Source organism: Amphiura filiformis, chromosome 2 (genome assembly GCF_039555335.1).
Source record: "Amphiura filiformis chromosome 2, Afil_fr2py, whole genome shotgun sequence".
Taxonomy (NCBI): Eukaryota; Metazoa; Echinodermata; class Ophiuroidea; order Amphilepidida; family Amphiuridae; genus Amphiura; species Amphiura filiformis.
Genome location: NC_092629.1, coordinates 41,241,518 through 41,258,391, shown reverse-complemented (window position 1 = coordinate 41,258,391; position 16,874 = coordinate 41,241,518). Strand labels below are relative to the sequence as shown.

At 38.1% G+C, this 16,874-nt stretch overlaps 1 protein-coding gene across 1 annotated transcript in view; it reads right to left on the bottom strand.

Annotated features, from left to right (window-relative positions):
• Nucleotides 1-16,874, bottom strand: part of LOC140146228 (uncharacterized) — a 45,739-nt gene that overhangs the window by 2,247 nt on the left and 26,618 nt on the right. Inside the window, exons 3-5 of the mRNA XM_072168012.1 lie at nucleotides 11,126-11,252; nucleotides 2,927-3,036; nucleotides 2,430-2,511 (exon numbers count right to left, since the gene is read on the bottom strand). Coding sequence (XP_072024113.1) covers nucleotides 2,430-2,511; nucleotides 2,927-3,036; nucleotides 11,126-11,252 — 319 coding nt within the window. The remainder of the gene's footprint in view (nucleotides 1-2,429; nucleotides 2,512-2,926; nucleotides 3,037-11,125; nucleotides 11,253-16,874) is intronic.

Genomic DNA, 16,874 nt, shown 5'->3' with positions numbered 1-16,874 from the left:
AAATTGTGAGAAGAAGAAAGAAAGAAGAAAGAAATGGCAACTAGAGCAACTGTGCCCTTTGCAAGGGCACGAGGTAAGTTAGGCGGATGATTGTGACAATCAGATCAAGCAGCAATACTGCTCTGGATAAGATTAATTTTAATAAGACTGATTCATATCATTAGTTGCCATTTTAATATACATTGATCGTGGAAAGCTGCCATTTGGAAAACTTGACCTTCGACCTCTATATGGCCCCCTTGACCTTAAATGAATTTTAAAATATTTTAACATGTTTATAATTTCATAAGGATCATTACATTTAAATTTCAGCTCAATTGGAGCATTTTGACCAACTTGACCTTTGACCCCTTTATGACCTTGAATGAATTTTTAAATTATTTTTAAAATGTTAAGAATGTCATGAGGATCATCGCATTTAAATTTCAGTTCAATAGGAGCATTTTGAAAATCTTGACCTTTGACCCCTTCATGACCCCTTAAATGAATTTCAAAATATTTTTAAAATGTTTAGAATGTCATAAAGATCATTGCGTTTAAATTTCAGCTCAATTGGAGCATTTTGAAAATCTTGACCTTTGACCCCTTTATGACCCCTTAATGACCGTAAATGAATTTTTAAATATTTTCAAAATGTTAAGAATGTGATAAGGATCATTGCATTCAACTTTCAGCTCAATTGGAGCATTTTGAAAATCTGACCTCATTTTTGACCCCGTGACCTCTAATGACCCCAAATTGATCTGCAAACCCATAACTTTCGTAGAGGGTGTAAAGTTTGTTCATATGCATGAGTAACATGACCATGCTATGCAATATGTAGGAGGAGTAGCAATTTTGGTTAAAATGACCTTTTTTGACCCCTGTGACCCCTTGGATGACCTCTGACGTTAAACAACCCATAACTTTTGTAGCCAGCTACCCAATACTGCCTGTGACTGAGTTTGGTGAAATCCGATCAAGGATGTAGGAGTAGTAGCAAATTGTGAGAAAGAAGAAGAAGAAGAAACAAAGAAATGGCAAGAAAGAAATAAGTTAGGCTGCACGCCTAACTTAAGAAAGAAATAAGTTAGGCTGCCCGCCTAACTTAATTGTAAATCTACTGATGACTTGAGAATGTGATCTTGTTCTCCATATCTGCAGATCGGTGTTGTCTTTGATACATTTCATATAGAGGGTTGAAACTGTCCATTAGGTGTCAACCATTTGAAAACAAAACAATGACACATGGGGGGGTGGGGGTGGTGCGGCATATTGGGGGCTTATTTAGCCCCCCCCCCCCTAGTGGCTGGACCACATTGAAGAGATTATTGTTTACCATGCCGATTCAGAAGCTCTATATAATATAATATAATATAATATAATATAATATAATATAATATAATATAATATTATGGATATGCTAAGGAAAAAAAGCTCATACCACTTACTTCCTTCTCGCCTTGTTGAAACACGGGTGGAAACAAACTCTATTATAAGGCTACCGTATTCCAGTTAAATTCCATACACTCCATTGAAGACACAACCTTAATCTTCCACACAGGGAGTGTAGATTTCAAATAGAATCACCCATTCGGGTACGTAACCCCATTGGGTTATTCTAGTGAAATCCATAGTTCATACACCCCTATGGAAGATGTTACCTTAATCTTCCACACAGGGGGTGTAGATTTCAAATGGAATCACCCATTCAGGTAGCCCCATTTGAAATTCACACTCCCTGTGTGGAAGAATAAGGTCATATCTTCCACATGCCTGTATGATTTATAAGGGGTGTAAGAATTTCAATTCCAATAGCCAGTATGAGCCTGCCAAACCAAATGTCTTTCATAATGGGTGTATGGATTTCAACTGGAATAGCCAAATATGTATTAAAAAAACTAAAAACAAACAAACAACAACCCCCCTCAAAAAAAACAAAAAACAAAACAAAAACAAAACATCAAAAGCACACACACACAAAAGCCCAAAACAAAACAAACACGAGTTACCAGGTGAAATTTCCAAACCAACAAGTTTAAACGTTTCATTTTTTTAAATTCACTCTCCCTGTGTGGAAGATCAGGCCTGTCTTCCATGGGATATGCCTGTATTAATAGGGGTGTATGAATTTCAACTTTTAATATTAAGCCAGTATGAGTATGCGTCAAACCACATTTTATTCAATCATGCAACAATATTACCTTTGACCATTTTCATTTCATTAAAGAGGAACCCCACCAGAGCAGTTATTCTGGGGTGAACCAAACCTGCCTGGTTATCAAATTAATCAGTGACAAAGTTACAGAATTTCACAGGTGCTAATTGATGAAGTAACATTAAAACATTAAGTAGCGCCTGTCAAAGTCAGAAATAACATTGTCACTGATTAATATGATAAGCAGGCAGGGTTGGTTCACCCCAGAAGTATGCTGTAGCATCAGGCTCACCTTCAGAGTTGTCGAATGTTGCAAACTGTCCTCTCTGTTGGATTACGTCCAAACACATTCGCTGAAACTGGCTAAGTGCCATCTGAAAATCATGTATAAAAAACAAGAAAATAAAGCTTTAATTAGTTGTAGAAAAAAACACACCAGCTTTTAAAACTAAAGCTAAGGGTTGTGAATTTATCTGACCCTCTCCCCCGAAATCCCAAAATCTTGCACTTACTCCAGACCAGTGCTCGAACTTTGATTAAAATATTTTATCTGGAGTGAATGCTATTATACTTATAGGCATGCATGGAGTAAATTACTGGGATCGTGGCGTGTATGGGCTTACTAAAATTAGTAAATAAAAATGCCGTCGTGTGGAGTGCAATAGGCGTATAGGCCTCAATGAGGTTTTTTTTTCGCAATTTATGCTAAAAACGGTAAAACCAATCAAAAGAAAAGAATCTTTGTATGAGTGAGTTATAATAACACCGAACATGAGTACAAAAACTTACTGTGGACGGAGTCATGGTATCCTCTTGGTTTGCCTCTCTGGTCAGATTAGTTGCATCTATGATTATATCCAGGAGGCCATTGCTGTGAGATAGTGCTGTCTGCAAGGTTTCTGAAATTAGAAAGTTAACAGGCAAAGTAGACAAAGAAATCATTAATTTTAGAGTATAGCTAGCTAAGAGTTTGAGTAACAACACATCTTGATCCCAAAATGTAGGCCTATATACTTTAAAGAAAAGGAAAGTGGTGTGTGGGGGTGTGTGTGTGCAGACGACAAGTTCCAATTTTTCTTTAAAAAAAATAATAATAATATATCTATACATTTCCATGACCATATTTGGAATCAGCTTTAAAAATGCATAACAATGAGTACAAACAAGCCCATGCATATATTGGTTCAGTGAATTTTGAGATAGCTTGAGATAGTGTCTTAAAACTTCGATTTTTCATGTTGAGGCCTAAAGCATGCAAAGCATTATAATATAGTGTGTTGATGACACAATATTTTGGGAGGGCATCCGGGGACAGGAAAGTCGACTATGATGTCTTTGCTTGTATAACGTATATCAAAAAATCAATATGACATACCGGTAGTCCTACTCGTAATTATGGCACTTAGGTATGGTCCTGAAAAGTGTTGAATTTGTGATTGGTTGGTCGGGTGTGGGGAGGGATGTAAGGTGTGTAGGGGGTGTGAGGTTAATTGAATATTTGGTGTAGCTGCTGAATTACAATTTTATTACAACATATGGTACAATGCACAAACGCACACACCACAAGCACTCCTATTTCTTCTCGATAACGAAAGTTGGGAAATCCCTTAATTTTATTAAATTAAAGTTTTCACACGGAAGTAAAATGCACAGTTAATAATAAAGTCACGAGCCTGTAGTCACGAGTGTATTTTGAATGGAATCATTGTATCGGCTCATTTGTATTGATAATAGCAAAAGCGCTATTAACCCCCCCCCCCCAACACACACACAAAACTTTTCTGATTTAGAATCAAAACAATAGAGAAAGTTTGTTGACTACAATCCTGACAATCCTGGTCATAATTGTTGGAACACTTTAACATGATACTTCAAATATGCCCCCATTCTCCCCGATCAATGTTGGTAGTGTTTTTTGGTTTTTTTTTGTTTCTTTTGTCATGGACCCTTCGATTGGTGGAGGACTGTAGTATTTCAGGTTCAGATTTTACACCAAAGAAAGCTAAATTTCAGCATGTTATAAAACACGGGTTAAAACAATCCTAATGTTATACACTTGTGTTCAAACTATACTCATGACCGGGATTGTAAACCAAAAGAAAGATTGTTGGTCTGTTACATGCATTATGAAACAACAAAAAGTTTGTTGGTTTGTTAGCATATCTGTAAGGATTGTATTTTTATTAATATTATGCCCGGAATATTCTGCTGATGAGTATACGAAAACGTCATTTCTGATAATATCAGTGATCAGAATCAAAACAATAGAAAGTTTGTTGACTACTTTATGTCAAAAGAAAGAAAGTTTGTTGGCCAGTTTACGTGCATTATGAAACAACAAAAAGTTCGCATGTCTGTAATACTGAGTAAGATTGGTATAACGTCATTTCAAAAAATGCCAAAAAATAAAGTTTGTTGGATTCGCGATTGTCAAAAAACAATGTCATGAAGGCATTTTGTCTGCAAAGATATTTATATTGAATTCAAAAGAGTTGCAATACCATTTAAAAAGTTGGCTAGTAATACAATGCATTTTTGTTTAATATCGTTAAACAATAGATTGTATTTCCCCAGATTGCACCACATGACCAGTCTCTACTATGGAAAGTCTGTTTGGTCTGTTGAACATGTTGAACAAAACTTCAGAAACCAAAAAGTTTGTTCACTTTGTACTTTTTTGTATATATTATTGTTTACGTTATTTTCAAGTTTTAACCATTTAACAAAAAAACTGAAAGTTTGGGATATTCTAATATTAACATATTGATCTTATAGGCCTATATATATATATATTAAAAAAAAGGAAGCCATAATTGCACTTATATCATGTATATTTCCATATAGGTCTTTTTGTTTTTGAGTTAGGGCCAATATATCAAAACGAATGTTTTAAGCGTTTTCTTCCTTCTGAGAAAGGTTATGCAGCATGCTTATATAGGCTTTTTAGCCTGGCTTGAGCATTTTGTTTGAGCCTGGCCCCATCAGGACCCAAGTGTGTCTGCACACGGAGCGACCGTTTAAACAAGCAAACAAACAAACAAACATGTGGAGGAATCCCTTAGGCATATACGGTACATTGTTTCAAGCCTTGGGATCTCCTTTACACTGCTGCAAAAAAATATTAACTTGTTACACCTCCCAGCTGTCAAAAATGACACCAAGAGTGTAAAAATAACACCCAAAAGTGTTAAGAAATAACACCCCTTGGTGCGGTCCTCTATTGACTCCAACCGGTTGTAATATCCAGTGTTGTGCACCCTTAAGTAAAACATCAAGTGCACGGTATAGTTATGCATCAATGATACGGTAAATCTTTGTTAACAACATGGCAGACATTTAAACAATCATTTGTGTGATTTGTGTCATTTGTTATCCAAGCATAAGTCCCGAAATTGGCGACGAGGATGAACAATTCCTACATCGGAAGGTAAAGCAATATTTCCTCCATCGCCAGAAGCATTGTTAGGGTGAGTCGACGCTAAGAAATTAGAGAAAATAAGAGAAGAAGAAGACAAGAAAAATGGGTGATCAAGAAGCAACCGTTACAGTAGTCAATAGGAACTTGAAAATAGATCCATTTACACACTCGGTGGATGATCACATTAGCGTTGGTATAGCATGGCAAGATTGGTTAGAAGAGATAGAGAGGGAGTTCAGATATTTCAAGATAACTGAGGCAGTAGATAAGAAAGATGCTCTCATAATTTATGGAGGCAAAGACATAGCTAGACTAGCAAAGAGTCTACCAGATCCAGCACAGGGTAATGAGTACGAGAAAGTGAGAGAAAAGCTGAATGACTATTATACTCCTAAGAAAATAAACACCATGCCAGGTATCTGTTCTTGAAGATGAAACCTAACCCTAAAGAAACAGTTGTGGCATATGCAGCCAGGCTGAGAGAAAAAGCAACAGAATGCGAGTTTGGCGATAGCTACGAGGAACGTATTTTGGAACATTTAATCCAAACAATAGAAAAGCAAAGTCTAGTACAGAAAGCAATTAACAAGAAGTGGAACTTGAGCCAACTTCTCAAGGAAGCAGGCCAACTGGAAGATACTCAACTGCAACTGAAAGAGATGGGTGCGCAGTCAGGCGATGTCAAGTCAGCCAAAGTATCCAAGTACAAGAAATACCAGAGGCCATATAATTCGAAATACAAGAAGTCTTACCCCAAGCAAGGGACAGGGCAAGCATGCAAGTACTGCGGTAGAACCGACAGCCACGCTCCAGGTGAAAATTGTCCTGCATACGGGAAGAGATGCCGAAAGTGTAACAAGTATAATCACTTCGCCATATGTTGTGAAGCAAGTTATCACAAGGATACAAGCAAGAAGAAAGAAGAAACACAAGGTGTGAAGAAGAAACACAAAGTCAGAAAAGCGTATCAAGATACGGAATCAACCAGTTCCGATGATGAGTTTTTCAGAGAGTCAGCAAAACACTTAGTCAGACCGGTGAAGAAGATACATGACAATGACAATAGAAGTGATACAGTAACTGTAATGATCAATGACGTGGAAGTTCAAATAGACCCAGATAGCGGTGCAGATGTCAACATCATGGATGAACATCAATACAAGGCATTCACTCACAGATCAGAGAATGAACAATTACTTACTGAAAGTACAGTCAAACTGAGTGCTCTTCAAAGCGAGTTATCAGTGAAAGGAGAGTTCAAAGCCGTGGTGAGAAACAGCACACGGGGAGTCAAGACCAAGTTCGTCGTGGTTTATGGAAGAATAAATTCACCACCACTCCTTGGCAAGTACACACTACGTGATCTAGGCATGCTGGAGATAAGACCAGATGGATCACTTGGGAAGATAAACAACCTCAGAATTCCAGATGAAATTTCAAGTGTGAAGTACACAGCAAAGACAAGCGGATCATCAATCCAAGAAATCGTTGATGGGTATCCACAAGTCTTCAATGGAATAGGGAAAATTAGAGATATTAAAGGAGACAAGGAGATATATGCAAAGCTGAATATGCAAGCTGGAGTGGCACCAGTAGCTCAGAAGCCGAGACAAGTACCATATTATTTGCAAGCACCGTTGAAGAAATGGTTAGATGACAGCGAAAAGCAAGAGATTTTTGAGAGGGTACCGGAAGGCGAGTCGGTAACGTGGTGTAGTCCATTGGTAGTCCAACCCAAACCAAGATTCAAGACAACACCGAAAGAAGATCTAGAGCCACACATGATCAGAGCAAGTGTTGATTTACGAGTACCGAACAAGTATATGGACCGTAACAGAATTTCGCAAGCAACGGTAGTGGAAGATTTTACGTACAAATTCCACAACTGTAAGATTTTCTCCAAGATGGATATGAAAGCAGGGTATCACCAGCTTATGCTAGATGCCGAGTCCAGGAAGGTAGCTACATTTAGTACACCATGGGGCAATTACAGACCGAAAAGATTAATTTTCGGAGCCAAGTCGTCACAGGACATGTTTGACGAGACCATCTTCAGGATATTTGGGGACATCCCAAATTGTCTGAACCAACGAGATGACATTCTGATTGGTGGAGCAACTGAAGAGGAACATAATGAAGCACTGAAGAATGTACTGCAAAGAGCAGCAGAATATGGGATTACATTTAGCCCAGAGAAGTGTAAATTTGGCGTGGACCAGTTGGAGTTTTATGGATACAAGTTCACAAAAGAGGGCCTAGAACCAACAGAAGAGAAAGTGAGAGCTGTGAGAGAAAGCAAACCTCCAGAGTCCAAGCAAGCAGTGATGAGCTTCCTCGGGATGGTCGGGTATCTTGCGAAGTTCGTACCAAGATATTCAAGTCTTACAGCACCACTGAGAGCTATCACACATAAGGATGCAAAGTTCAAATGGGGTCCAGAAGAAGACAGATGTTTCAATGAAATCAAGGAAGCAATCACAAGTGCAGAGACTATAGCGTTCTTTGATCCAAGGAAGCCTATCATAGTTAGAGCAGAGGCTAGTTTCCATGAAGGTTTATCAGCTGGCTTATTTCAAGAAACTGATAAAGGAGTTCAGCCTGTACACTTCATCAGTAGAACAATGGAAGATGCTGAGAAGAGATATAGTCAGACAGAGAAAGATGCTCTCGCCATCAAGTGGGCGAAGAACAGATTCAGAATGTACCTGTTAGGAGCACCGAAGTTCAAGATCATAACAGCACACAATCCATTAATTCCAATGTTCAATAAGGCAACTGCTAAGCTACCACCAAGAATTGAGAAGTGGGTTATGGATCTACAAGACATTGACTATGAACTAATCTATGAGCCAGGTAGAGATGAGCAAGATCCGTTAGACTTCTTATCAAGACATCCTTTGCCAGAAACAGAAAGCGAGGAAACAGAGCACATGGTTAAGCACATTGAAGAAGATCATGCAGTAGTGATAGATAGAATCAAAGAAGAGACAGCACAAGATGAACAACTGCAGAAGGTGAAGCAGCGAATCCTGAAGAATGACTGGGATTGTTACAAGAAAGATCAAGACATACAGCCATTCCACAACATCAGATATGAGTTGTACATCGAGGAAGATATAATCTTCAGAATGAGTCAGATTGTAATTCCAAGAGTACTTCAGAGAAAGGTGATCAAGGCGGCACATAGTCTAGGACACCTTGGCATGACTAAAACCAAGAAACTACTGAGAGATAAATACTGGTTTCCGACCATGAACAGTATGGTTGAAGAGATTATAGGCCAATGCTACGAGTGTAGAGTTACAACTAAAGAACACAAGACCGAACCTGTCAAAATGACACCGATACCAGAGAAACCATGGGATGTTGTTGCGATAGATTTCGGAGGACCATATCCAGATGGACATTACAATTTTGTATGCATTGACAAGAGAACCAGATATCCTGAAGTTGAGGTTACCTATTCGACAAGTGCGGAACCTACCAAGAAAGCCCTAAAGAAGATGTTCGCAACGCACGGAACTCCGAGAAGAGTCGAAAGTGATAACGGCCCACCATTCAACTCGCAAGCATTTGCAGGTTTTGCAAAAGAAGAGGGGTTCACACATCACAAAGTGACACCGGAGCATGCTAGAGCGAATGGTGAAGCAGAGAGTTTCATGAAGATGGTGAATAAGACTGAACAAATTGCTAAGTTACAGGGAAGAAATAGCATTCTAGCTATGCAAGACATGTTAATTGGGTATCGCTCAACACCACACCCAGCAACTGGAATAGCACCATACAAAGCGCTCATGAACAGAAAAGTCAGAACAAAGCTAGATCAGATAATCACAAATCCTGATCAAGAAGACATTCAGCAAGATATCAACAAGCGAGATCAAGATTATAAAGACAAAGTGAAACACCAGGCAGAAAACAAGAACACTAAACAGCATACATTTGTTGTTGGAGATTATGTATTGCTGAAGCAAACAAAGAAGACTAAATGGACAACAGCTTATGAACCAGCATTCTATGTTATTTATAGACTTGATGGATCATCTATTGCAGCCAGAAGAGTCACGGATGGAAGAGAGATATACCGTGATGCAGCTAGATTTAAGTTGGCAAATGCTGTAGTGCAAAACAGAGAAGATGAAGTTCAAGCTGAGTTAACGCCAGATTGGAGAGAACACATGTTGGCAAATATTCAAGCACCTGTTCAAGACATGGTTCAGCAAAATCAAGAACCACAAGAAACAACAGAAGAACCATCACAACTAACTTCAGATCCGGAACCAGTGGCTACGACAAAGACACCAAGGCTACAAAGGAGTCGACGACGGAAACCAGCATACCTGAGTGACTACGAAACCTGAGAATCATCAGTGCAAGATTGAAGATTGTTGGATGAAGAATTGTGAAAGGACACTGAAAGAACTATGAACTGTGAAAGGACACTTACTTCATCATAAAATCCTGAAAAAAAATCAGGAGAGAGAAAAAAAGGAAAAAATAGGCAGGAAAAAACGCCTAAGCTATTTGCAAAACAAACAAAAAAAAATTTGCAAATATTTTGGAATCTATTTTGTTGCTAAAATATGCAAATATTGTGGAAATTTCTTTAAAAGGCAAAAGAAATTTAGTTTCAGGAAATAATTATTTTCATAATATTTTGAAAAGCCATCAAAATTACCAGAAAAGTGAAATAATCAGCCAAGAGACAATCAAGTTTAAGTTGAAACTGACTTTTAGTTTATTTAACAATGTAAACATTGTGAAAATACACAATGATACATGTGAAAATACACATGTTTAAAGACTGAAATAAGAAATGTCTGGAAAAACCCAAGACAAATAGAGACTTTAAAGAAAGCAGAACTTTAAACTACTTGCTGATTTAACAGTTAAAAGTTGAGAACATTTGAAGTTACATGTTAAACTTTTATACTTAAAAGTTATGAACATTTTGAAATTCAAACATTTATCAGTTTGAAGAACTTTTAGATAATCAAGCCAAGCTATTGAGAACATTTTACCAGACAAAACATTGTCTTAAAGCATCAAGAACTTGAAAACAGTATCTAGATATTACTGTATTGACTATACATACAGAACCAGAATTTGGATTGTGAGATAAATGTATTTGGAACCAAATTTAAACAGGCATGTGATGTTAAAGTTAACATTTTGTTTGGAAGCCAAATTTTCATAAAAAAGGGAGAAATGTAATATCCAGTGTTGTGCACCCTTAAGTAAAACATCAAGTGCACGGTATAGTTATGCATCAATGATACGGTAAATCTTTGTTAACAACATGGCAGACATTTAAACAATCATTTGTGTGATTTGTGTCATTTGTTATCCAAGCATAAGTCCCGAAACCGGTGTTAATTAGCACCCGAGTTTTTGCAGTATATAGAGCCCATACCATTCCTCCTATATCTTCTGTGTGTCAGCTTTATTTGTCCCATCAATACCGTTGGTCTGTATATGAACTTAACACTACAGTATGACTTTTATTTTATTTTGAAATACAATTTTTAAAGAGAGATTTTAAGATTATACGTAAATATGGTTTTCTTTACCTTCCACTTTGATTTCTTGGGTAATATCACTGACTTGGCAAAGAATCGACGTTCTGGGATACATAGCTTTGATACCCTCAAGCAAAGCGTCGCATTTTGATAGGTCTTTATCCACGATGATCAGATTCTGAAACAATTGTACATAAAATATTCAGTTGTATGTATGTAAAATGGAATGACAATTTCCCTGTATAATTTGGGGAATGTTTCATCTGTACGATTTTCAAAAATTTAAAATGTAGGCCTATAGACGAATCCAAGTAGCCAAGTCATGGTCAGGATTTGGTCGGACATCTTTGGGTAGCCGCTAGCACCAACCTCGTGTTTTGAGCGTCCGATTGTGCAAATAAAAGCCGCCTAACACCTAGAGAAGATGCAAGGACGAGGAGGGTTAATAGAATAATAGCTAATTATAGCTGTGTTCACACATGCACTTATTACCGGTAATATTTTATCTAGGCTTATGTCCGATCGAATTAAATATTTCTGCTAATCCCTTAGTGCGTCCACATTTGTCGGCAATAGCGCTATACGCTGGCGAAGTTACGTAATAATCGGATTAACTACCATAGCAATAGGTGAATCATGCTGATTAGTTGCACCTGTAAGATTAGTATCTTTGAAAAGACCGGTATTGTATTCAACCTATGATTGCAGACATACAGGTGATGAGTGCAACCTGCTTGTAGTACAGCGCGAAATGTTCAAAATTGTTTTCACCTATTGCTATGGTAATTAATCCGATAAATGACGTAACTTCGCCAGCGTATGCCCGACGTGTTATGTCCGTTAAAGCCTATTACCGGTCATAAATCTCTTCTCTTTACATGAGCATCATCAGAAAATTTAATCCGATTTTAAATGTTTTCACTGAAAATTCACTTTCAATAAACGCCCCTCTTTAGAACAAATTACAGACAATGCGGTAGGTATGTCATGTAAGAAAAATGCTAATTCAAAAGTTCCAAAATTAAGACCAATTTTGTATTTATGTAGGTTCTATTATAATAATTATTATTATTATTACTGTTATTATTATTATTATTATTATTATTATTATTATTATTATTATTATTATTTTAGTTTGACAAAGTAGTCCCATTTTACAGTAGACTTAGCTCTATATCGCATTTTATACATGTAGGCCCTACTATGGTGGACATCTTTGAAAAAATGACAAAAATAAAAAAAATTACACTGACTCCCATCATCATGCTATTTTTTTTTCTTGGGGGGTCCCAAATTTACAAAAAGTCGGCTTCAATAAAATTGCGACCTCCCTATTTCGGCAGCAAATATTTTATGATCCCCCCACCGTTTACCCCCCAAAAAAAAACAGGCATCAGTCTTTTGAATAAAATAAACACACTATCTGTAGTCATGCTGTGTTGTGACTCCCTACATTTTGGTCATCAAAAATATTTTATGACACCCCCTATTTTTCTATCCGTATATATTTGGGACCCCCCTAATCATCTTACCCTTTCTGTTATCATGCTTATGGCTTAATAAATTTCATCTACATCTACATCCAGGGCCATACTGCCCCCCCCCCCCCCACCCCTCTGGGGGTTAACTTTTTGCCCCCCCCCCCCCCCCCCGAAACTCGTGTAGGTTATCCCAATAAGGATGGTCAATTGCTCCTGCGCCTGAATTTTCACCCGATCATGGAGGGTGCGATGGAGAGTTTTCAGTGCCTTTATCACTACAGGTATCTGCTCCCCGACCGTATCGGGACCCCCCCCCCCTTGTCATGTAATAGCGTGGCTATCTCCTCCCAAAGCTTTTTTTATCCCAGAAATACTTTCCGTGTCTCTCCAAATTTTGAGCATAGCCAATGTTTCCTTGTCATTCCAATTGACCCCTCTATGGAAACGGGAAATCACAAGCAGCAAATAAAAAAAGAAGCTAAAATGGAAATGTAAGAAAGAACAGATTTTAATGTTCATTTTCAATGATTCTACCTGTTCAGTAATTCTTCCTGTTATAGTGAACGCTCCCATTTACTCATCTAACGGTGATGTCCGAAAAAATAATCGCATCCCCAGGCCTTGCCGTTTGAGGCGAGCGATCGCTCTCGCTCGCCGCCGCTCGCCCAAACTCGATTTTTAGTGAGCGATTTTCCACTCGCCATAGACACTAAATATCACTCGCTGCGAATCTCCCAAAATCAGCCACTGAATCAGCCATTTCAGTATTTAATCGATGCTGTACTCCCTCCAAGCGTAGAAAGTGAAAAATGTTAGCGCGCTTCGCGCGCATTTCAACATAAATGTACATAAATACCGTGTCAAGACAGAAACTCTACTTGATTATTTCCTAAATAAGTGATATTTGTGAAAATTCGACCACTCGCCTACAATCATGCTAGCGAGTGATTAACCACTCGCCTTTAAAATCTAAACGGCAAGGCCTGCATCCCGCTAGTTTATATTAATATTTGCAGCTGCAGCCATAAATTACTCTGCTTAAAATTTTCCGCGAGTGATATAGGCCTACTCACAATTATATCCGACAGCCCAATAGTGCTGCGTGTCTACACGTAATTACTATTACCGGACGTAACGTTTCGATCGGTCTTAACAGCTCTTAACTCTGGTCATCTTCAGCCTTAAATTGTCGGATTTAAAGCACATTACGTCGGATATAGTAATTTTTTTATATCCGACGCTCATTCACACTGCCACTTATATCCGATACTATTACCGACGTAATTTAAGTCCGGTAATAGTCCGACTGTGTGAACACGACGAGTCGGCAATAGCTCTATGTCCGACGTGTTTATATCCGAGCTATTACCGGTCATAACTAACCGGAAATGGTCAGCAGAGCTAATGTCTCCTTCTCTTGCCAGTTCATTCCTCTATTGCGTTTGATATTCGCACCTGCATCCATGATGATTTTGTTTTATCTCTCACTGGTCACACTATTTATACTCTGCTTCAAATCAGTTGCGCGAGTGATTTAATTTAACCCGGAAGTGTTCTTCACGCTGAATCACGCAGAAAGGTGAAAGGTCACAGTTATATCCGACAGCCCAAAAGCGCTGTTCAGTGTTCACACGTAATTACTATTACCGATCGTAACGTTTCGATCGGTCTTAACAACTCTTAACCCTGGTCATCTTCGGATTTAAATTGTCGGATTTAAACCACATTACGTCGGATATAGTTATATCCGACGCTCATTCACACTGCCACTTATACCCGATACTATTACCGACGTAATTTAAGTCCGGTATTAAGTGGTTTAAGTCCGACTGTGTGAACAAGGCTAATATATATAATGGAGATAATTCCGCAGGTAATCCCGTCGCATCTATTCATATACATAGTCCTTTTGTTCGCAAGTACATCAATGCATATACCGCGTATAGTTAATCAGATTATTATGTCACTTCAACAACGAATAGACCATGCTGTGTGTTTTGTCGAAGGGAACTGTATTGTGTTATTCTTTTGTCTACCTGTGTTTTCGCGGAAGGTGTAAAACGGGTGATGGAATGCAGTTTAAAATTTCCGCCAAGGCCGAATCATTTCACATTTTGAGTGCATTGTAGCCGACGGCTACCCAACTAAAGGCTGCTATAGTCAGGTGTAGGAATGCGTGTATTTGGATTCGTCTATAGACGAATCCAAGTAGCCAAGTCATGGTCAGGATTTGGTCGGACATCTTTGGGTAGCCGCTAGCACCAACCTGGTGCTTTGAGCGTCAATTGTGCAAATAAAAGCCGCCTAACACCTAGAGAAGATGCAAGGACGAGGAGGGTTAATAGAATAATAGCTAATAATATATATAATGGAGATAATTCCGCAGGTAATCCCGTCGCATCTATTCATACATATAGTCCTTTTGTTCGCAAGTATACATCAATGCATAGATACCGCGTGTAGTTAATCCGATTATTATGTCACTTCAACAGCGAATAGACCATGCTGTGTGTTTTGTCGAAGGAACTGTATTGTGTTATTCTTTTGTCTGCCTGTGTTTTCGCGGAAGGTGTAAAACGGGTGATGGAATGCAGTTTAAAATTTCCGCCAAGGCCGAATCATTTCACATTTTGAGTGCATTGTAGCCGACGGCTACCCAACTAAAGGCTGCTAGTCAGGTGTAGGAATGCGTGAATTTAGATTCGTCTATAGCCTACACACCTTTTTGTTTGCCTTAACTCCCTGTTCCAGAAAAATACATCACTTGTAACTTGAATAGTGTAAAATATAATTTCATATAAATTATGATAAATATTTCAGGTATAGGCCTATTTAAAAAAAATATCAGTGTCCTTTATCAAATGGTATCATTTTCTTTCTGACTCAGTAATGCATAATTTATAGATAATATACATGCAATAATGTGACGGGCTTTTATCATGTTTATAGGACTAGTCGTGTCCACACGATCGGGCATAAGTCACTTATTAAAGAGGATTTTTTTTCGAAATGGACCATGAAAAGTCCATATTGTTTCATAGAAAATCAAAAAAAAAAAAATCTAGAAATTTGCAATTTATTTTGATGCTTTAATTGAATGAGAAATTGTTGTTTAAAAAGGACAGACTTGTTGCAGTCTAAAAAGTTTTTTTTTATTGAATTATCAGTATTGTAACATGGTAGACTTGGAACAAATCTTAATTAATTTTATTCTAAGAAAAAACATAGATAGTAAAAGTAAGCAATAAAATGAGCAGAAATTTGCATAAATTTGGATTGGTAATGATTAGTAATATTAAATCCTACAAGTGTATCACAGATGGCAGATATCAAAAATTGTTTAAATGATTTTAAACAGCATTTTTATAGAGAAAACTGGCATCACTTTCAGTGATGTGCGCCCTTATGTTAACTCGTTCATGCGATATGGACGATGGTGGAATTCAGCACCTTTGAAGAACTAGCGTTTGAACTTGAAAATCAGTGTACTATGAAAGGCGAATAGATTTCATTATGGAATTTGAATGTCTGTGATACTAGTGATGTGAGTAATTATGATTGTGTGTATTGGGGGGGTACATAGACCTGTCCCACCTGTATGTTCAGTAAGCTTATAGATTTCATGCACGTGAAAATGCAATGCTGTTGTTAATGCACTTGTCAATAGAAACCCTGACCCTGTGATACTAGTGATGTGAGTAATTATGATTGTGTGTATGGGGGGGGATACATACACCTGTATGTTCAGTATTTAAGCTTATAGATTTCATGCACGTGAAAATGCAAGGCTGTTGATAATGCACTTGTCGATTGAAACCCTGACCCTGTGATACTAGTGACGTGAGTAATTATGATTGTAGGGGGGTGCATAGGCCCGTATGTTCAGTAGTTAAGCTTATAGATTTCATGCACGTGAAAATGAAGACTGTTGATAATGCACTTGTCAATTGAAACCCTGAGTCCCTGACACATTCCAACCCCTGCCTGCAGTGCAGAGTACCCGAAAAAAAATAGCCGGGCAGTTTATAACAGACAGGCATTGACACAAAATTTGTCCCTGTAGGGCCGGCCATGTGTTGTTTCCGTCTGTCCGGGACTTGGCGGGAGTTTTAACATTTTGAAATTTAGCCCTGGTATAAGTCCCAGCCACCCCTCCCCTGGTGCCCTGGCCATAAGGGGGGGCTGAAATTCACAGCTGCATATAGCCATATCTTTGATAACATGGACAAGTATAGTGATGATGTACATTATACAAATGATGAGATATCCTCTAAATAGGCACAATTTCACGGCTTTACCAGACGCGTAATGTTGCGAGT